We start from the raw sequence: 22,360 nt of genomic DNA, 5'->3' as shown, positions 1-22,360 counted from the left end.
TGCTTCTGTTGTTGAAGCAGAGCTGTTTCAGAGGCCAGTGCAGGCAAAACTAAGTACTCCTGGCACAGTGAAAAGCTCGAGACGGGCACTCTTTCACATCAAACCTTGCTCTCACACCTGTCAAGAAGGATCCTTCATAACCACGAGCACTTGATACTTACAATATCCCGCAATGACACACTTGCACATCAACCAGAATACGATAAAAGAAATATTGATATGGCAACTGCGCTATACAAGTCTTCAGTGACCCACCGCACTGTACAAGTGTTCAGTAACCCTGTCCTTTGCATAACTTACAACACTCCAACATCACTCATACCGTTATGCACAGCAATGTTTCCCCCAACTAGCACTGCCGACATATCTGAAATGTCCAGCATTGTCATCAAGCAGCTTTTTTTTCCTGGAAAATCTGCAGCGGAGGAGCAACACTGCGTGCTAAAACTAACTAACCACACAACAGTCAAGCACTGCTTATTCACAGATATGCTGACCACAAAGCCATTCTTTAAACACTCCTTGCGACACACTCATCACTAGACTCTCCCTTATACCATTAAAGACTGCAAGAGAGATTCTGGCAATTCTTCCAAGACTAGCAGTGTGCCACTAACAACCAACCCAGACACACCCATCGTAAAAGTGCCGGAATAGTGCTCCGCTTCTTGGCACTGGATGGCAACCTTGCTCATGCAAGAGCTGCACAGATTTGTCTGCAGTTGCCCGGAATTCCCCAACAAACGACGTACATTAACAACGGAAAGCTGCAACATGACTTAAGAACAGGAAGAACAAAAAAAAAGAACAAGATGCACAACTCATTCAAGACATTTCTATAAAATCTGAGTCACTCCATTAGCAAATGTCTCTCTTCTGTTCCGGTGAAATGGAATTCAGTAAAATAGTTCCATTGACAATGACATTGCTCAACTTACTGAGAACATATTTCGGCAATGCGAGTTATCGCTACGGGAGTGTTCTATGCCACTACCTTGTATTCGAATGCCCTTTTGGAGATAGCAGTGCAGACGATGTTGCACTCAAGATGATAGCACTTAGATGCTATTCTCCGCAGAAAAAGTAGGCATTTCTAGACCTTGACATGTTCCACAATCTACAAATGCATCCACTGGTCCCTCTGCAAGATACTGAGCAGCTTTTCTCTCACCTGATGCAACAGTCAACATTTCCAAACATTGCCAGTTCTGACTCTTGCTGAAGTAACCAATGGAGACCAGTTACCTTCCTTGAGCAGCAATAAAAACTCAACTAGTTCAAGCAATGCTTCTTCTATAGGCTAAGATAAATGCGCCAGGCCCTACCTACGTTGCGTGTGTTCATTTCAGGTATAGCCGGTGAAACTTAAAAACCTGCAGCTTACAGAAATGACCTCAGTTTGCCAGATGCACCGTACAATTCAACTTCATGCAGTGTACAGCCCTGCTGACAAAAAAAAGAAAGAATATGCCATTCTCTTAGTGCCTATAGGCTCTTTCTCACAACGTCATATCTTTCCAAAGAGAGATGGCTGCCAAATCATGGGTGCACGGATGTGTGCGCGGGATGAACAAAATTCACACGGAATAGTGCAAGCTAGCCGAATTTCCCCAATTCTGCTTGCATAAACCGGAAGAACACAACTGTCATGGCTCAACAAAACGATCCAATACAGTGCCTTTGAATCAATTCACACCGCCACAGAATTGAACCATGCTGCAATGGGCACCAGATATTACAGGCTTCTCACCAAGTTGCTCATTAAGAACTGAAGGTTTTCTTAGATTGAAGTAAACATTATAAACATCAGAGGATCACAAGAAAAACTACAGCTTTCAAGACATCACGCATGCAAAACACAACACCTTCAATCAGATTAGATACAGTAGAAACAGACTCCTCATTGAAAACCTTGGGGCTCTCAGGTCAAATAGTGCGCAGTGATTCTCGATTCTGTTACAATTTCTTTGTTGAGTAGTACGCACTGGACACAGTGAGATAAGGCACTAACACTTGTTCTTCAAGGGTGAAAGAGTTGATCTGCCGCAAAAAAGTGTTTTCTCTGCCACAGGGAACAAATTGTGTGGCACGACACCATCTATTTGGCACCACTGTCTGGTGCACATTCTCCAAACAGTCAGTCTAGGCTGTGTGCAGCTCGTTTCAACGCATTTTCCTTGCAAATTCAACGTGCAAGGTCAGACTGGGTTACATGGCTGTTTTTGTAAACACGAATGGAACACACAAATCCAAAAAAAAAAGAAAAAGAATCGTGCTGATGGCACAAAATTTCAGACTTCATTCAGAAGGCCTTAGGGCAAACAAAACATGTTTAAAACTGTTCACTGGATATGCCTCGTTACGTGAAAGTGCTAAGAACGCAGAAAAATAGATACATCACGCCAGCGAAAGCATAAGTAAAAGGACTCTGCGCAAATACTACTCTTGTGCAACTGTGACATCTTTCCCACAAACGTCCACAGAGAGCATTGCAGTATAAAAGTTAAATTGGAGTTCGGCTGACACGTACAGGATTAGCGAGCACAGTTTTTGCAGTGCTGCAGCACTAACGTTCCTGTGTCGAGAACACATACACGTAAGCACTAACATCTTAACGTGCAGCAGGAGACTGGAAGCTAGGCACCGAGAACAGAGCTGGCAAGATGTGAAACACGGGTTCAAAGCCATGAGAGTGATCCACCAGGCTGAAGAAGACAGTAACTGCATGCTTGCTATTGATATGCAGGCATTGTGTGAAACAACGTAAAAAAAAAAAGCGAAACAGACAAAGAGAGATGATGCACGTCTGTAGTCGAGCAAAGACTGCTTTGTTATTAGCCTGCATAAGCAGTGACACAGCTGCATTCGTTTGGCTGCCCCTGTTTTAGACTGAAGCAAGACTGCCAGTTTACAATAAGGCACCTTCACTTGATGATGATTTTTTTTTTCAGGTCGATGTCTGCACACCAACTGGCCTGGGTTGGAGTAACAGCTTTCGGCTCGGTACAGAATACACCGTGGCCACCTGTTACGTTTGTCGTTGGCTGCCATCAAAGATGCCGGGCGAGATGCAAACGACCACACAGCACCCCTTCCGAGAAGACATTCAACCCCTGATGGCACTATCAAGGCGGAGAACCGGTAGAGCCAAAGAAAAAAAAAGGGAGGTCCAGCAGACATCTTTCATACCATCAGCATGCATGTAAGAGGTTCACGATTCTGAAATCTGTTATTGCAGAAAGCGCTTACAAAAATAAGAATTTAAGCACGCCTGCCACGAGGATTCTTCTGGGCGTTTCATAAGATGCGCAATTGTGAGACACTATTTCAGAGCACCATAGTTAACGTTTTGTTTGTTTATCTGGAACAACGCTGTAGCAGTGTTTTGGCTGAGAAGAGAGAGACTCTACACTGACTGCAGCAGTGCTGATGCAGCTGTACAATAAACTCGCTTTTGCAGCAGGCACACACCTGTTTGGCAACAGTCTGGCAATCAGCAGAGAGAACCTCGCACTGTTCAATGACGCTGTTGAACAAGTTTGCAGTGCAGCCAACAAGGCAGTCCACAGATGAACACCGCAGTCAAGGAGCTCACAACGATGATTCCATGACAGGAAAAAGTAGAAGCTCACGTTGCCCATTTGGAAGGGCTTATGCCACAGCAAATTTTGAACACATAAAATTGTTGCTGCGGGCACCTCATTTAAAGCTCCAAGCACAGTAATATAGTCTGCTTTTGGTAAAGTATACAAACAAATAAGCACGTGCAAGTAACACTTGCCTTTTCTATTATTTTGTTTTACATTTACAAGCTACTATGCACAAAACAAAAACGATAAGTCGTACAGTAGCACACACACACATATGCACAAACATGTACAAATAAAGCTTGCAGCGAGATAGGCAACAACAGAAACGAACAGAAAGCACAAACGAAGTTGCAATATTTCGAAAGTTCAGAGGGGCTGTCAACCAAGATGGTCATTGCCAAAACATGGCACCTGCTGCCATACACATCTGTCTGGCAGGGCCCTGGAACTGCACAAGGAGGGTGTATGCATACGCCACACGCATGCCATTCAGGCTTGACTGAGTGTTCGCCATGTCACTGCACGGCACGACAGGCACAAAACAACCAAGAAGCTTTGCTGCCTGTGCGTCCACATGCCGAGCACAGCAGCCTTCATCTGACGCATCGCAGAAGGAAGAGGTTGCACGTGTCCAACCACATCTGGATCTGCAGACATGTTAGAATCCAATTTCTGTCTTTTTCGCAGATTTTGCTGCTTTTGCAGCGAGCCACCGGAATGGCAGCAGGTCCCCAGAGAGCTTGGCACGTGAGACTATTAGGAGACGACTTGGAAGCCAGGAAAAGCCAGTCACAGCACAGCAGCTGCATTATGGCTGCGAGAAAGAGGGTAACAACAGGTCCAAGCAAAGCACAGATCTTCAACAAGCTTTTTTTTAACACCAAAGTGTCTTATGCCGGGGTCCACCACGGCTCCACTCACGTATTTCCATCACGGATATGACGTAAAATATACACTAACAGGTGGCAAAGAAAAAAAAGATGAATAAAAAGTTCCGTTGCCGGGAGTCGAACCTACGACTCCTCGCTCCGCAGCGCGAATCACTCGGCCACACAGCGTACATTCTTCACTTTTAATGCCGAGCTATTTATATACACCAGTTACCGTTAGCGGTGCTCACAGCTCGGTGGCTTGAGCGTGTTCTTGTCATCAGTAGCGAGATGGCGCGAAGAACGCGCAGGGCGCGCTTTAAAGGTCGTCGCCCCGCGCATTGCCATGCGAGAGCGCCTCTACAGGGGGCGTCTCTCGCGCACGCGAGAGACACCCCCTGGTGTAGGTTTGTACGTCTTGAGCTTTCACTGCAAGTTTCCGTTGACGTTAGAGAGCACGAAGGTCACTTCGCTCGCTGCAGCGGCTGCGTTTCCGAAAGGAGCGCACTGCTCACACAAAGAAGTAACAATTCTATCAGTTGTTAGCTCGCGCTCATCCTTTATATGTTGTTTTCGTGTGTCCTTTCTGCTTTAGAGCGCACTGCAAGTTTCGAGCTACTTGCTGTTCTTCGCGTGACACTACAATTTGTTGCTACAGCATTCATTCTTTCGCCCTTGTGGCTCAGCTACCCCTGTGAAGACACGTTTCACTTTCGTGTTATACCGATTCCTATGAAAGGGGGAGCAGCCATGTTTTTTTTTTTCTTGGCAACACAGCTGTTTTTCTTTTTTTGTTCCTAGTAGTACATCACAACTACAGTGTAATTTCAGCAAACGAAAATTGCTTAAAAGAGACAACTGCTTAAACGTAATCAATCGATGGTCGTCTTACTGATTGGTATTGCAATCGGGTAGTGCAAAAAAAAGAAAAAAAGACATTTTCTGTTAATGAGTGCACAAGCTTTTGAAATTCTCTGTAAATAGAACCACACAAGCAAGCTCCAGCAGATTTTTTTTCTCCAAAAGAGGGACGATCTGAAATACATTCTCGTACCACTTGTCTTCTCTCCAAGAGGCCATCTTTAATCGTCAGTGACAAATGCTCTTCCTGCACAACGTTTTAGATCGGGCTAATTGGAAGCTCCCGATACTGAGGCATCGGTGTGAAACCAGACATGAACAAATGACAGACAAGTGCAAGCGCTGCTTCGTCAATGGTCATCTTCGTCCATCCTTCATCGACACCTAGTTTCACGCTGTTATGTCAGTATTTACGCAGGGAAATACTGAGGTAACAGCGTACTGAAGAAACACACTGTGCTGGGATTCAGCACATCACAGCTGCCATCTTGAAACTGATTGCGAAGTTTATTCCTTCGAATGCTCCTTGTGTATTACCAATCTTGTACACACTTTGCCGTCAACTAACATCGTTGTTGAATAAACCTGAAACTTGAATGGCTGGTAACCACACCCAACACCACAGAACAGACTAACTGGTGCATTCAATTTATGCTAGACATATCTAACAAAATTAAATGTTAAAAGGGTGACTGACAGATGGTGCTGCACCTCTTTCTCGGTAAATTAAACTCCAGTCAATCAAAACATATCTTTCCAGTTCCTTGACATTATATTTAATGAGACTGCCCTGAATTTTTATTTTGAACTACACTTTAAAAGTTGGGTCCCATAAAGCTCCAGGCAAAGGAATAAAAGGAGTTGCAACTTATGAACACAATTCTTGTCAGGAAACAGAAAGGCGTAATTTGAAGCTGACCACAAGAAGTTGACCACTTGTTCCGTGTACGTACTCTCTTCTGAAGAGAAAGCAAGACACAGCTGCAACAAACTCAACAGTGTTTATCATTGGCTTACATGTGATACTTTGAAGTGGCATACAGCTTAAACTACAATGCTTGCAGAAAATTCAAAAGACAGGCTGTGTCAACATGTCCCCTGTACCTGAACACTCACGTTAAATGCAAGGGGATGCTTTATACAACAAGAAGCTTAAAATGATGAAAGATGGATGGTAATGCCCCTGAAGTTTCCTCTCCCTATGTTATGTAACTTGTATATGCTGCAAGTCCCTTTTTTTCTTTTTTTTCCCTGGTTATTGTTGTATTTAAGTTGCTCTCTTATTCATAATTATTGTGAATTACGTGTGTTACGTGAATTATGAATTACGTGTGTTATTCATAATTATGTACATATTTTTTGCGTCTAACTGCTTGACTTGTGGAAAAAACGAGATGTTTGATGGCACCTTATGTTCGCATTTGTTATGTCATGTATGACTGGTTATTCATGTGTGTATGCTGGTGATCGGCGCTTTGTCAGGCTTTCTTTGCCTTTACGCCGATCCCCTAGGAAACTATGTATACTGGTTGTCTGAAATAAATATGATGATGATGAAGGAACCACACCAGATTCTTGCAAAACAAATTTTGACACCATTTCCTGGGGTTTAATGAACTGTTTTATCAATAAAGACAGGTTACATTGTATACTAAAGAAACCAGGCCCAACCTTTTTAAGATGGTTCTGTGTACTTAGGCTCAAATGCGAAAAAAATACTTTTAAATTCACAATATCTCACTGATGTACTGGCACTTTGTTTGGGTACCAAGTTGAATAAGTATAGCTTTGGCCTTGATATTGTGGTTTCAAAATAAATAATATGCAAAATTTTCAAGCTGCTTCACAGTGATTTCACTTGGAGGAACTCACGCTGTTCTCTTCCCTTGCCCCTCTCACTGCTTATGCTGCGACTGTCATATTGTCAATGCATAGCGTTATTTGGTGAGATAGTAAAAAATTTCATGCAAAGTCAGAAAGCACCTTTAGACCAAACTTGGACCCCACACCCACACGTGGAAACAGTAAATGCACATGTGTAAAAAAGATAACTTATGTACAGAATGTTCATAACACAGTAAAGATAATTTATGTGATGTGTATGTGTATACAATTTTCGATCAAACTGGGACACTTTTAAGGCATGAGGGTCATTTGGAACATCTCTTTTGTCAAGCAACAATGCCATAAAATCCCGAGCAAGTGCGCCCCCCTACGGAGAAAGATAATCCCACAAGGTTTGGAGTGGGGGCCCTTGCTTGGTCATGGGCGGATATTTCAAATCTCCAGAAAAAGGGAGGGGGGGCGCTTGCTCGGGATTTTACGGTAGTCATCTAATGACTTGCTTCCGTTTCCTTGTTCAAAAAAATTCACCGACGATTCTGATACTGCCTAATGATTCTGATACTGCCCCAACACGAAGCGCAGCTTCGTGTTGGGGCAATGCCAACTGTGTTTGAAAATTTAGCTATCTGCAGTTGTAGCAGTGTAACAATTGTTGCATGTTGCCACAGAAACTTCCTGTGTTCGAGTGCTACACACACCACTCTGTGCACTGCCAGTGTTGTGAACCAAGCAGAACGCTGAAAGCCCCATTAAGACAAGCGAAGCCAGCCACAGTGCACATGCCAGCCCTGCATGCGCATGAGCTCCGACCAAAGGGCCAGCGGGCGTGATGGAGGAAGAAGGCGAGGCTAGAGGTCAGTGGCTCGGGATATCGACAGACTCCATGTTTGCCCTCTTTCATACTCGTTCACTCTATCGGTTACGCCAACAACGCCAATGCCAACGGCGACACCACTCAACGCAGGAATGGATGCCCAAGAGCTGCACTCTAAAACTGTGCACTTGCTACTTTCCCATCAAGAGTGCCATGTCATGCCCCTAGAGCGCATGCTATTTGTGGCCAAAAAATATTGGGCGATAATGCAAGGAAATCACATGACATACATGGCGGTTATTAAGGTGAAAACCTCACATGCTTCGAAACAAAAAAAAATCTGACGTCTGGCAGTGCCGTGAGCCGAATGGTATCCAAAGTCTCGTAACATCAAACACAGACATAATGATGCCAAATGATTGGGAGTACAAATTAACATGAATTTAAGGTGAATCTATATGCATTAAGGAGAATCAGGAGTGAATCGAGAGACTTAAGTGTGAGTGAAAAATGAATCAAGAGACTTTAGTGTGAATCAAAATACATTAGTGCGAATCAAGAGTGATCCAAATAAATCAAGAGTGCCTCACAGAGCATAGTTTTTTCCTGTCATCTCCTCAGCCTTAGTGTAAGGAACCCAGTGACTCTTGCGTGACAGAAAAAGGTCCCTAATATGCCCTCTTTTTTATAATGAACAACAATGCAAGCTTTACATTGACTGCCATATAACGCTATGCATATTTTTGGCAGTTCCCACTGAGGGTAGTTCTATTTAATTTTTTGTTTTGTTCACACTACCTTCGTTTTTTACTTCTTGATATATTTCCCGTGGCAGTTTTACCTCCTCCACATTCCATGGAAATCACCACGTTGTTGGCTTTTCTGCTGGCTATTTGTGAGCTACACAGACAACCGGCTGTTCTGAGAGAGGCGCATGTACTTATTGTTCAGTTGTCTGTACTTGCGCACATGTGCGCAATACACCGCAGACACAGCTGTTTCAATCTGCCAACTAGTCTGCTTGCAATGACTAAACCTAGCGAGAAGCCTTTTAAACGATGCCATGCCCAATGTATCATTTATAGTATGCTGAGTTTAGTTTTAATTTAAGCAGGCAAAAGTTAACATGTGGCCTGTAGTAGAGTCCGTGATATGCCATAATGAAGTTTCAGTTGTGGACAGCTAAGAAAACATATGACAAAATAATAAATAAATTAGATTTACCTCAAATTACATTTCGCGTTTTTATAAATGTATTCTTCCCAATGAAAAAATCTGGCGAAGTTCGCACTGAGACGCACAAGGCTTGAAACAGCGAAACTGGAAGATACTGAAGTCTCATCTGGCTGCTTCTAGGTTGTTGTTGCTAGGCTTTAGCTAGGATAGTGACGACATGAATGTCCAAACTCCAGAACCGAGCATTTGCATCTCTTGTAAATCTATGGGCACGTCGTCGTTGGCGTAGGGCTTCCGTCACTTCGGGCTCCTCTCGCAGCCGCCGTTGCCATTCCCGTTCCCTTGTATGGCATCTTCAGACCAGTAGTGCCAAGTCTTTCTATCTTTTTATGTGATTATCCCCATTATTTCTTTATATTTTTCTCACTCACATTCTTTCGATAGCTTTCTCTCTCTCTCTTAGTGAACCAGTGGTGAGTAGTGGGATTTACCCCTCTTCACCATCACATCTCTCCTCCTCACGCACACTTCCCTTTCCCATCCCCTTGCTACACTATACCATACAAGGCTTATGCTATGCTCTGCGAGCGTGCCTGGATGGCCGAGTGGTTAGTACTTTCGCCTTTGGATCGAGGGTACACGGGTTCGAATCCCGCCTTGTGAAGAACTTTTTTCGGCAAGGACTTTTCTCTTTCTTTATCTCTTTCTTTCCATCTCTCTGTTTCGCTCTCTCTTTTTACTCGTTCTCAGGGTTATTATAGGCCATGTCGTAGCGGTGAGTTGTGGGATCGGCCCAAATTCTGTGGCGCATACCCGTTCATGATGATGATAGTTTTCAGATAGGTCGCACACTATGGATAGCTTGAACAGCTTTGCTGTTAAAATAACGGCAAAGTCGTATGAAACTGTGTTCAGGTGTTTACGTTTAAACAGTTTAAAACAAAGTTAAATTTGGTTATTTCAGCAATGATATTTCTTGTTTAGATGCCACTCAATCATCCTTGCGTGGCAATGCGACCGGAACGATGTCGCACTGGGTGAATGACGTGGCAGTTGCAGTCTTCGACATTTTAATTTCGGTTTTCCACACAAAATTAACCGGACCTCACAGTCTCGTAGAAATAAGCGTCTAACTTTTCCAAATCCTAAAATGAATCTAAATTTTCAACATGAAGGTCTTCCATTCTTTCATTAGGTTCAATTGTGTCTTTGTTCTGATGAAAAGGTAATTAGCACCATTTCTGCTAAGTACTCTGCTCACTCTGCTCATGCTAGTGTGCCTCCTGCCGTGGCAAAGTAATTTCACAAAAAGTGCACGAATATCTTGCATTACACTTTTCCTAAAATTTTTGGACACACTCCTTGTAGTGCCCTGTATGTCCAGTTAATTTACGTGCTTCCCCTGCAAAAACATTCTTGGCTAATTTTGGTCAAATAATCGTAGTGGTACTATGATGCTTAACTGCATGGAGTAATGCTAGTACTGAGCAGAGGTTCTGTTACTTAGCAGAACTTGTTGCTGGGCTTGTTTCTTGTGCTTCTTCTTTGTGCTGGTGGTGCTCAGACGTTTATGTTTTTCTCGAAGAGGTTCTGCTACTGCCTTCTGCAATGTCTCAAGTCGACGCACAAAGGCACTAAGAGACTTGATTGAGGTCAGCAAAATTAAAACGGGCGATATTTTTTTTTTTGTGCCACAGTCATAGCCTTGCTAGGAATGAGATATAGCTTGAGTTTCTAGGTGATGTATTACTGCCTTGGAACAGCTAAGCTTGGATTACTTGGTTGTACACATTCAGTGAAGCACAGTACCGGGCCAATATGTACTATGTACCTCGCGTCCAAGCACAATAAACAGCTGATACTTATGTTGCAGCCTCGTGTTTTCCTTTGTCATTACTACTCCAATAATGTGTTCCAATCAACATGACCACCTAAAGTTCTGCTGCGAAGATATATGGCAACCAGCAATCACAATGTGAAACTTTTCTGATGCTCTTGGATCTAAATTTTCTATTAAAAGCACTGAAACACTGCATTGCCACTCTTCCTACCAACAAGCCACAGAGGGCGAGATGTTTTCATTCGTGACTGTTTGTTCTCAGCATGCAGTGTGGCTGTGTTCCACATTCATAGTGCATTATCAGATGTGTAAATGAAAAACATGAAAGCATTCGATGTGCAAAAGAACTCCACAGTGAGAGCTTGTGTAACAGTGCACAGAACTAATATCTTAATAATCCTACTATTAAAGATTGAAGCTTTGGCCTGATTCAGCTAATAAACCAGGCCAATGTTTGATTTTCCAATGCGTGGAATCAACCAGAAATCTAATTATTTCTTTGGTTTTCCCACTGCCGTTTCCCTTTGCCTGAAAATAGCACTGCCATATGGCGTGCTGAAAAAAAAAATTGCCTATTTATTTTGAAAATGTTACTGGTGGTGACAACTTTCATACGCGATAAGGCCATGTCAACAATTTTGATATGCGACAGGCAAATTAAGTAATTAATTCACAGAGAAAGTTCATTTGGTGACGTGGTATAATTGTTTGGACACTGCCTATGACCCAACAGGATTGATGCAAGCCTTGTGTTCATTATGAACAGTTCTCGTCTTTCTTTTTGCTATTTGAGAATATAATAATATCTGGGGTTTAACGTCCCAACCTTCGGGTCAGCAGTCGAGCGCCATAAACACTAGACCACCGTGGAGGGGCTTGCTATTTGAGAAGTATAAGTCACATGACAACCAGCATAAAAAGCCAACCTGGCGACAAATTTTATAAAGTTGCCGCTTTGTGCAAGACACACCTTCATGTGTCAGGAGCTTCTCAAGTGTCGTCACAGATTGTCTAATCGTGCGTGCAATGAAAATAGCAGTGTACCGTCTTGAAGTTATGGAACACCACCAATTTGTTAGAGGGCGCAATCAATGATGCCGCATATAAAGAGCCGATCTAGTTCGCCTGGCGATCAGATTTTCAACGACCAACAACTGTGCTCACTGCTGTTTTGGTACGAATGTACTTTGTATTGCGGGGCGCAGGTTTATGCAATAAAGAGTTTCTTCTTCAACTCGTGCTTTGGACTGCCACGTGCTTCACAGTCACAAGAATGTGACCATATTTATGAACTTGTGCCACACCAAAACTCACACCACCTGTGACCGTATCACTAAGGTTTCACTACAGTAAGTGCTTGTCCAGTGTACTTCAGCTGTCCTGGTTCCTTCGTGCTTTCCTAAGAATGAGTCCACATCCGCTCATTCAGTTCTCCATTTTGCAAGCGATTAAAGTTCTTGGCTTAGAATCGCGAAATTGTTGCTTTAATATCGTGATACACCTGACCACATCTCTTTATGCTACACTGTCAAGTGCCTAAACAGGATGAATGAACAAATATGGTCAGGCCACTTTCTGAACTCAAGCCTGCCATGTGCAATGAAGATAGTTCAGCCAGGTGTAAAGGGTACACATGAATGTGCTAATGATGCATGATCTACTGGTGTACGTGCTTTGAAATCAGTGCTACCTGGTTAAGCATACAAGGGCAATCACAAATATGATAAAGTCCTTTGATGCTCAAAAGGTGTTGCAGTAAGCTGTTCCAATGTTTCACATGATGATGCCAACTACAAAGAAGTATTTATAGAAGCATAATGACTGCTATTAGCAATTGATCATGATAACTGCATCATTTCACTGCAAATCTGGACGCTCAAGGCGATGTTGGCTCCGATGAAAGTGTCAAAATTACGCGGATATGACATGAATTGTAGATGCTGTAAATGAAAGTATGTGCATTACTCAGCCCTAAATTTTTCTCTTTTCTATCCGTGAGTACTGGCAGTACTCACGGATTGAAACGAGAAAATTTAGGGCTGAGTGACGCACATACTTTCGTTTCCACAGTCTTCATTCAGTTTGGGTCATATCGGCCTAATTCAGACTCGAACACGTAGATCAGGGCCAACATTATCTTTAGAGAGCAGATTCGTCGCAACATGATGTGGTTATCCCGAGCAATTGCACATACCACTCGTTATAGTAAAAAATTTGATATGTTTGAATCCGTGAGTACCATACATAGGACCATCATAGCATTGTGCATAGTTTTACACTAGAAAAATCGGAAAATAAAGGGAACTTCGCATTATGTTCATTTGCGTCCACCTTCCCTTGTACTAATTTGTTCAGAGTAAGACTCGGTGCAACGTCAGTCACGAATGTGAACCACCTAGACACCTGCACTGCTTTACACATATGCATAGGAAGTTGTGAAGTGCAGAGCAGGAACCATTCTACAAAATGACTACTGAAACCCCCCCCCCCCAGCTTAGCAATATAGAAAACTTCAAAGCAAACCGGAGGTTGCAAGGTTATGCTGCAAAGGTGTAACGTACCATCCCAACAGCTATGTCCCTTCCGCTCTTTCAAGCAGCATCTGCAAGTTTGGTTTAAACCTGACTTTTTTGTCGGGTTTAAACTCGATTTAAACCCGACAAATTTGGCTGACAGCTTAATGTGCTTAATGCTGCTTAGTCACAGCAGTTCAACAAAAAACGACCTGAAGCACCGAGGTTGCAATTGGCTGCTCTGCATCAGCACCTGTTGATGACCCTAAGGAATTAAAGTTGTTACAATAAAGATAAGGCATGGGACTGGTGATCCAAGAAAAGTGGACTTGAACTTGTTGGCAAAAGACATCCAGTTCATCACCTGTCACTGTTGACAAACGCGAAGTGCCTAGGCACAGTAAAGGATTCAGTTACGAGCGTGATGTATGCTGTGGCTAACCAATTAACCTGCTTAAATCTGGCCTCGGGAACTTGGCGAAAAAGAAGCGAGGTGTCTGGAGGGAGGTGTATAAAGGTTCTTTTTTTACAGCGAAAGCTGTTATGAGATCATTTCACCGGCAGTTTTTGGCGCTGTAGTTGTCCGCCGCCGCCACCGGTGTCTGTAACCAGTATCACTCAAAATAAGAAAAAAACGAAATAAGAAAAAAATTCCAGGATAGAACGAGGTTCGAACCTGGGCCCTCTGCGTGGGAGCCCTGTATTCAATCTCTGAGCCATGCCGGTGCTTGAAACTGCTTTGCAAAAAGGTCCTATACAGGCTTCATGTCGGGAAGCAACCACATTAGCATATGCAATATAGCGTGGTAGAAGAGTAAAATAAGCACCAAGTGTCGCACAACGCAAATTCTGTAACCAGGCGTCACACAATGCGAATTGTGCAACGAGTAGGTTGTTGAACGCTTCCAACCCATTACAAAGGGCTCTGCCATAATTCTTCATCGTCATCAGGTACAGCGTCAACAAAGTGCGCACAATGCCTTACATGCGTTTAGCAGGTACCACGGCTGTCTGTAGAATGACAAAAAATGGCACAGTGCCTGCTGCCCTACTTCTAAAAAAAAAACAATGATTTATAGCGTAGTGGGTTTCTCGCAAGTGCACTTGTATTGGTTGCCAAGGAAGCCCATAAGCGCATGATCCATTTCCTCGGGGCCTCAGTAAAGTTCTTCGCCCCCCCCCCCCCCGTCTCTCTCCCATGTCAATGTATGTTATACAGCATGAAGGGAGAGGGAAATAGCGACCGGGCGTCACCCAATGCAAATTACATAACTGGTGGGCCGTTTAGATTCCAACCCATTACAAATGGCTGAGCCATAATTCATCGTCATCAGTTGTCGCGTCAACAAAGTGCACATAATGCCTTACAGACGTGTAGCTGGTGCCTCGCTTCTCCGCAGAATGACGAATAATGGCTTAGTAAGTGCTTCCTAACTTCACAAAATTTGTGATTTATGGCGTAGTGGGTACCTTTCTAGTGTACTTGTATTGTAGCCCCAAGAGAGCTTACAACGGGCTCTAGAAACGCCGCTCTTCCAGCTTTCGCTGTGACTGTGCTGCGGTTTCAGCGCAGGCCTGGCATTTTTTTTTGTTATTGTTGACTTCTTAAGACACGTTCTCGGGCCTCTCATCGAAGAAGGGCTTTTCCGCAGAACGGTCGGCAAGATGAGCCCTGCTTAGTGGAGCTTATCTCGAAGAAATCAAGCTGCTCAGTAATAGACAAACTTATCAGAAAACAAACTCATTTTATTTACAGCCTGCCAATCGTACAAGAGTTCTCTTCATTTGGCAAAGGGCAGATTTGTGTGCCGACTGCATCACGGCCATTTAATATAAGGTGTCTTAACAGTCTTTTGAAACCTGTCTTCAAACACAATTAGTCTGTTTGCGACACCACCACACAAGCTGCAGTTCTTCAAAGCAGCATCGCAAAGTGTGGTCACACAGGAAGGCACGTCTTGGTCCATGGCCAAGCAAGCAACCACCTCTGCAAGGACTAGGCACGTCTCTTTTCAAACACTCCATTTCATACACAGCAGGCAATGCTACGGAGGCTACAGTTGCACGGCTCACACTCTCAGCCCCAAAGCAACGCATAGAAGAAATATATAGTAGGGGTGTGAAAATAGCAATTTTTGACAGTGAACCGAATATGAATCAAATAGTAGCACCAAAAGCATATCGAATCTGCAAAACCTTCCCAAGAGCTCCAAGATCTCCAACACCTTCGCAACAGCTTTCGAATAGTGAATATCAGTTTCTTATAACTGATACAAAATTGTGTTCCCACCTTGGTATAGATCATTTTAGCACTAAAAGCACATATGCAACAATCTTCAGAGAGAACGAAAGACCATTGTACGGGTAGTAGAGTTTGGTTCCCCAAGCGATATGCCCATGAGGATGAAACATACCAATCCTTCATTAATTTGCAAGCACAAGAAGTTGTGAAGTTTTTGTAAGCTATACAAAAACTACTTGCACTTGCAAACAGAGTCTGTTTAATTTGAAGATTGCATCGAATAAGACACTACTTGATTCGATGTTTGAAACTTTTGTAATATTCACACAGCCCTCATTACAGGTAACGAGTCATGCAGTTACCGCATTCACACGATTCTCACGCACACCTTTGTTTGCTAAAAGTAGCTTTCAAATTTGTGCCTTCAAACCAGGCTTAAAGGCAAAATTGGCTGCAAAGCAGCTAGCAACATCATCGTGGACTTCCATCTTTCCTGAATAACCCAAGGGGACAGCCACATGACACGACTCAATTCCAGATGTTGTGTGGGTGCACACAAAAGGGTGGATGGATGTCGAACTGTTCATCGACTGGATCAACACCGTGCAGCAGAAGAGGCCAGGAGCAGAACTGGGTATGCGTGCCATGCTTGTGACTCATTCAGTTGTCAGGTCAATGACTATACAAAGGAGAGGCTCGTAGCGTGCCACACCGAACTTCTGATCATCCCGAGTTGCGTGACATCACAAGTGCAGCCACCAGACGTTTGAAAAAAGCTGTTAAAGACAGGACACATGGGGCAAAAAACGACTGGCTACTTGGCGCCTCCTTGACGTTGACAAAGCTAACGAAAGGCCAGAATTGGCAGACCTGGTGAAATGGGTTTCAGGAGCTAGCAAGGCACTCTAACGGACGATGGCAGCACATTCTTTCAAGAAGTGTGGCATGTCGAATGCAATCAATGGCAGTGAGGACAACTGTCTGTGGTTGGTCGAGAGTTATGAGGAGTATTCCTCAGACTTGGACACAGACCTGCAAAGCAGGCCATTTGTGCTTTAAAGGGGTACTGACACAAAATTTCGCGGCCGAGATAGCCTGCTGGATCGATTTCCGTGTACGTGCGTGTACCATCTGCGAAATATCGACAGCGAATAAAGCTTGGAAGGTATTTTATATGAATATTGAAGTTCGCGTGCGCGATCCAGCATTATAGGGCGCACCTATTGCATTGACACCCTCGGAGGTGACCCGAGGTGACCCCCTACTTCCCATACGTAACCGTTGTAGCCGGTACAACAAGTTGTGATGACGTCGTAGCCGCCATTTTTGTTTTGACGCGCTCGCCGCTGCGCTGTTGGTGTCTCAAGGAAATCGTCGCCAACAGACGACGATGAGGAGGACGACGACAACGAGGACGATGAAGGCGACGTCATCGCGCAGCACGTGCGGCAAGCGTGCGAATGCGAGGAGACGACGCGAACAGCGCGGAAGTGCGTCACACTTCTATGTGCTGACGTGATCGAGCGCTGCAGCCGCTAGGTGGTGATAGTTGCACCCGGAGGCTTGTCGTTTTTGAAACCGAAACTGACACTGGTCGGTAATGAGGAGCCTGTAATTAATTATCTGTCGCGCGCTGCAGCAAACGATGTGCCGTGTTATGACTAACAGGCCCCCAGCAACACATTACAGCAAAAAAACGCGAGGCCAAAGTTTTTGTGTCAGTACCCCTTTAATCATGCACAGTTTTGTGTGTCAGATAAAATGTCTTTTTCCAGGTATGCAGTATCACGTCTTGTCCATTTGCATAGTAGAATTGGCTTCAAGTTATTTTTAGAATTTTCTAAATGTAAACTCATCTGCGCATTACTAGTGGGGCAGGCGCTAGAACCATGTAAATACCGTAAATGAAACATTAGGTCTGATACTTTCATGCTGTAAAGTATAGAGAAAGATTGTGTGATTGACAAAGTCAAAATTCAAGAATACGTCGACATTCCAGGTTCAATACGGAACCTTTGCAATAACAGCTTCAGCTTCACATGGCACAGCCCCATAACACTCCTGTACGAGATCCGAAATGTCTACTTTGTTCCCAGTTGGTCAGTGATGAGCCTTTCAATCATACTTTTGTCTGACAAGAAAGCCTTTCATCAAATGAGAGATTTGATCAAAATACAACGCACTTATCACATGGAAGACATTGCAGGCTTGAACCTATTTAGCACCGTATGAGTGGAAAGGGCAAGTTCCTGCAGCCAGTGGCCGCACATCTTGGTGGAAAATACAAAGGTGCAGAAACAAAGTGATTTGATGGCAACCAACGATCATAACCAAATCCCCAAGCTGTAATGTGCGCTGTAGTTATTCCATAGAAGGCATCGCAAATCAGTAACTCCTCTACAATACCAGGGCAGTGAGACTACTACGGCAGGACTGGTGCGTGCAGAGCTCCGCAGCATTGCTTGCTACATATGAAACAGCACATAACAGTTTGAAAGATGACACACAAAGCAGAGTGATCCGCAAGGCAAACACAGGCACATTCATTCTTCCGTCGTTTGCCTGAGATAGCATTCAGAGACGTTTACCAAACAATCCTGTCGCAGGACCCTCTTCTAGACACACCCATAATCTTTTCAACAAAGAAAAATGCCCTGCAAATGGTTTCCTTCCCTGCCAGATCTGCACATCTAGAGCTTCATTTCCACCAATGCAGCACTGGACAAGGTTTCGCTCGAGTTGGTTCATGTTGTGCCACAAAGAACACAATCAAACTGCAACTCGAATGTGGTCGCACGGTAACTCCATCCTGATCGATGGACTGCAGCACGTGCATTGTGCAAACCCTGCCCATATTTGCTGCCTCAAGGATATCCACCTATCGCTTGGCCCTGGGAAAATACACCTGCAAAAAGACAGTGGTTTGAAATGAATATGGGTCCTTCCTAATGGATGCCCATGTGAGCCATCAACATTTCTGCGCATTTCGCTCCGATGGAATCAATGCCACTGCCTTGTGTGACCTTAAGATACCGCTAGTATCAGGTAGAGCGTCTGGTAACTTGAGACCGTAAGCGTCACGACACTGCGCTTTTTGGATTTTCCTAGAAGCTATGACCATACACCTCTGTGCTAATTGGGTGCAAATGCTACCTTCATAATTTTGTGCTGATGTAATTTCAAGGAATAATACTATTTGGAATAAATGAAGTGTATTATTCATGTCTAAGGAAGTAGAAATAGACAAAACATAAGCCTGAAGCATTTACAAAGAAGCTAAAGCCCAACATTATGTGAAGAAAAAGGGGGAGAGGGGATGGGGATGCAAAGAGATTTATTTATAGTCAAACCCAACTAGTATATCAAACTCTGGCAAATCGAATTATCCTTTATATCGAACTGCTTTCGGACCCGACAGTGTTGTAATGCCAATGCATACCAAAATTTATGGCTACATAGAACAAAAATGGCCGGAACATTTGATGTATCGAACATCAGGCAGTGCAAAACGCCCTAAGAAGTTGTTTTTTCCCTCGGAAGGGGACTTCCCTGCATGCATTTGGGAGAGCGAGCGGTGTGATTAGGAGGGCACTGCACACAACGAGTAGAAACTACGGCTCGCATCAAGTGCTTTCTCCCACGATTCCTTGTCATCGTCCCCGTCGACCTGTAGTGCAGGGTCCCCATTCACTGTTCTGCTCCCTTTGTTAACGCAATGGCTGTGGTAAAACGAAAAAAAAAAACCCTGGCTGTTGCCCGCAAGGCTGGCGATAACACAGCTGAACATAGAGAAGTCTGATGTTGCTGCGTACAGCATACCAAGAAGCACGCTGAGTACGATAGTGAAAAACAAGGCCAACATTAGGGCCAAGGCGAACCAGAGGCTTCTGGCACTTGAGTACGCACAGCTGTGTATGGAGATGTTGAAGTGCAGTTTAGATCGATACCGTATTTCCCCGTGTATAACCCGCCCCTGCAAAAATTCTCGTCTTGCCTTGAAGCTGCCTTCCTTGTATTATCGCAAAGTCACGCCTTGAAGTCATCTTTCACACTGAAATTCGCACCGAAAATACGGTACATCCTTTAAAAGTCTTATATATTATTATACGATATATCAAACTAATTCCCATTTTTCTAAGAGTTCGATATATGCGGGTTTGGCTGTAACTGCACTTGCTCCAATTTAAAAATGAGGATGTAGTGTTCGACCTCACACACAGCAACGTGCACACATGCGAAATCACATGTGTGAACCGAACACATGCACTTAGTGATAATGCTTACTGGAATGTGGTTCTGTTAAGCGTCATCTGTGGGCAACACCTCACGGCACACAATCACTTTTATAATTGAACTAGTGGAGGGTTCAGGCTATTGCACACAAGAGACTGCATTAAGTGGAAGATTAAATGAACAAGACTAAAATAAGTGGAAGTTCCCTAACTTCCCTAATTAACAACTGCTGTTTTAACCCCTCAAAAGCCAAAACACAATTCCACACCAAAGAAAATGAAAACAACTTGTTGACCTTTATTTCTGGCCATGGAGCACATTTTCACACACAAAAATAAATGTTATTTGTATTATAGATCACTCAGAACAATTATCATTCAATGAGTACACTAATTAGCTTGCTGAGCTATCCACAAGTGAAACTTCTCTAGTGTTGATACTGAAAATTCCGTTACATGCTTCGTGTTTAGATAAGTTGAGACTGATAAGTTATTCTTTCAAAACTGTTTCACTTTTATTTTGCAATACTAACAGGTCTTTCTTCAAAGAAAAAAATGAAGGTACATTCTATTTGGACTTGGCACCGAAATCTTATTGCTGGTGCGTCAGTGTGACATTGCAGAGTTTAAAAGAATCTTTTCATATTGGGGCCACGTTGGTTCAATCAGCCTTCTCAAAATTTGCCGCGTTGAAAGTTCTTGGCTTCCTCAGAACCCCACATAGCCTATTTTCAGCCATAAAGACTTACCCGAGATCTAGAAGACACTATCGCTATCTATGACTGCAGCTATCTGGTTGAAAGAGCTTGAAAGCAGAGTTGCCCATTATGTGTTTCTTGCACATTTTCTGGCTTACCAGGCATCTCGTAGCAAGAGTGGTGGTATTTCTTACATTGTAAAAGGGTGATTTGCTTCTACAAGTGAAACAATTTCTTTTTATACAGTCCCTCAATTTTCAAGCACTTAAATCAGCATTCTGAACTGTCAAACTCGGCGTGTCAATTAAATACATCAGGCATTGTAGGGTTGATGAGGTTGTGCCGTGAAGAGACAATTGAGAGCTTCACTTAGGCACAACTGTGCAATGCTACTGTACAGCCTGAGGTCATTCTCAACGCTCAACGCTGTTCTCGCTGTGAGATCAGGAAGAACCCAGAATGGCCAAAAGTTGACCTAGCTGGTAGGAATGCATCGTGAAAAGAAGCGCACTGACAAGGACGCAAGTGAAGGGCATTCATGTTTACTGTTTTTCTTCGCTTGCAGCTGCCTTTCTAAGAAAACACTTGCCGTTGGGCATTTAGCAGCATCTGTGGCCACCGCAAAGTAGGGGTATGCAAACATTCAAAATTTTGAATACGAAAAGAATACTTTCCTTATTTGAAGCACATTTGGAAGTTTGTGAATATTCTGAAGATTTAGTAAAAGCGGGAAATATTCAGACAATCTTTGAATACTTAAGCAAGTAATGAATTAAGAGTGCTATGCTTTTATTTTCATAGTAAAAGGTTGTTAATTAGCAGACATTTCAAACCTACTAACGAAAAATGTAATTACAAGTTTCTGACCGAGCCTTAGTGTCTCATCCTACAAGTTAGTGCCGACTGTGACTACGTTCGGTCGTATAAAGCGTGAGACAGATGATAGGATTTTCCATGCAATGTGCCGGCCGACGCGGTGGTGGGGGAGAGGGAATGGTGGCTGTCCGATGCTATGAAAGGTCACCATTCCGGTTTCCCAACCGCCGTGTTGGACGTCCCATCGCATGGAAAATTATACCGTCTGTCTCACCCTTAAGGGTGGACTGTGTACCTGAACTAGCAGTCTGGCAGACACCATAATGTGCCGCAAAAAGTTTTCTGCCTTTATGGTAGGTGCGAAGACTGGATGATTAATTATTCCGACATTGGTGCGAGTGCAGTAATGCCTTGGAGGTAAAGCATCGCAAAGCATGAAAACCGTGACGATGGCCACTGATGGATATACCAGTGGGGCACAGCCCTATCGTGATAAAAGCCTTCAAGTATCTGCTCAGCAACGTGTGTAGTGCAGCACTGTTGCAAGCGTACTGCACGCTTTTAATAAGCGACAATCCAACCGTGCCATGCCATCGTTCGCTGCTACCTTCTTGTGCAGGACCATGAAGTGTGCCACAGAGATGCAGAGGGTGTTTTGCTTGCAGAAACAAAAGCAACTCACCGTTGCCGCATTAACCCAAGAAAATACGTATTTGCCGCACCCCTGCACCTTGAGCGAATTGGGTACGAAGAACACTCCAATGGCAAATGTACGCACGGTACAGCAAACACCTCAGCATTGACGCTGTGAGCAGGTGATGTGCTGTATGCAACTAGGCAGGCGACGCGCAAGGTGCACATCAG

General features: G+C 43.7%; 1 protein-coding gene across 2 annotated transcripts in view; it reads right to left on the bottom strand.

The window, feature by feature from the left end:
- LOC119391088 (ribosomal protein S6 kinase beta-1) overlaps positions 1 to 22,360 on the bottom strand; it is a 109,255-nt gene continuing 86,895 nt past the window's right edge. The window contains exon 16 of one of the 2 annotated variants that reach the window (XM_049415042.1): positions 1 to 4,404. In XM_049415042.1, coding sequence (XP_049270999.1) covers positions 4,399 to 4,404 — 6 coding nt within the window. In that variant the 3' untranslated portion in view covers positions 1 to 4,398. Of the gene's footprint in view, positions 4,405 to 15,233; positions 18,656 to 22,360 lie in introns of those variants that run through there. The other variant, XM_049415040.1, reaches the window with a different exon arrangement.

Source organism: Rhipicephalus sanguineus, chromosome 4 (assembly GCF_013339695.2).
Source record: "Rhipicephalus sanguineus isolate Rsan-2018 chromosome 4, BIME_Rsan_1.4, whole genome shotgun sequence".
Taxonomy (NCBI): domain Eukaryota; kingdom Metazoa; phylum Arthropoda; class Arachnida; order Ixodida; family Ixodidae; genus Rhipicephalus; species Rhipicephalus sanguineus.
The sequence above is the reverse complement of the archived record's forward strand: the minus strand, read 5'-3'. Positions and strand labels throughout refer to the sequence as shown.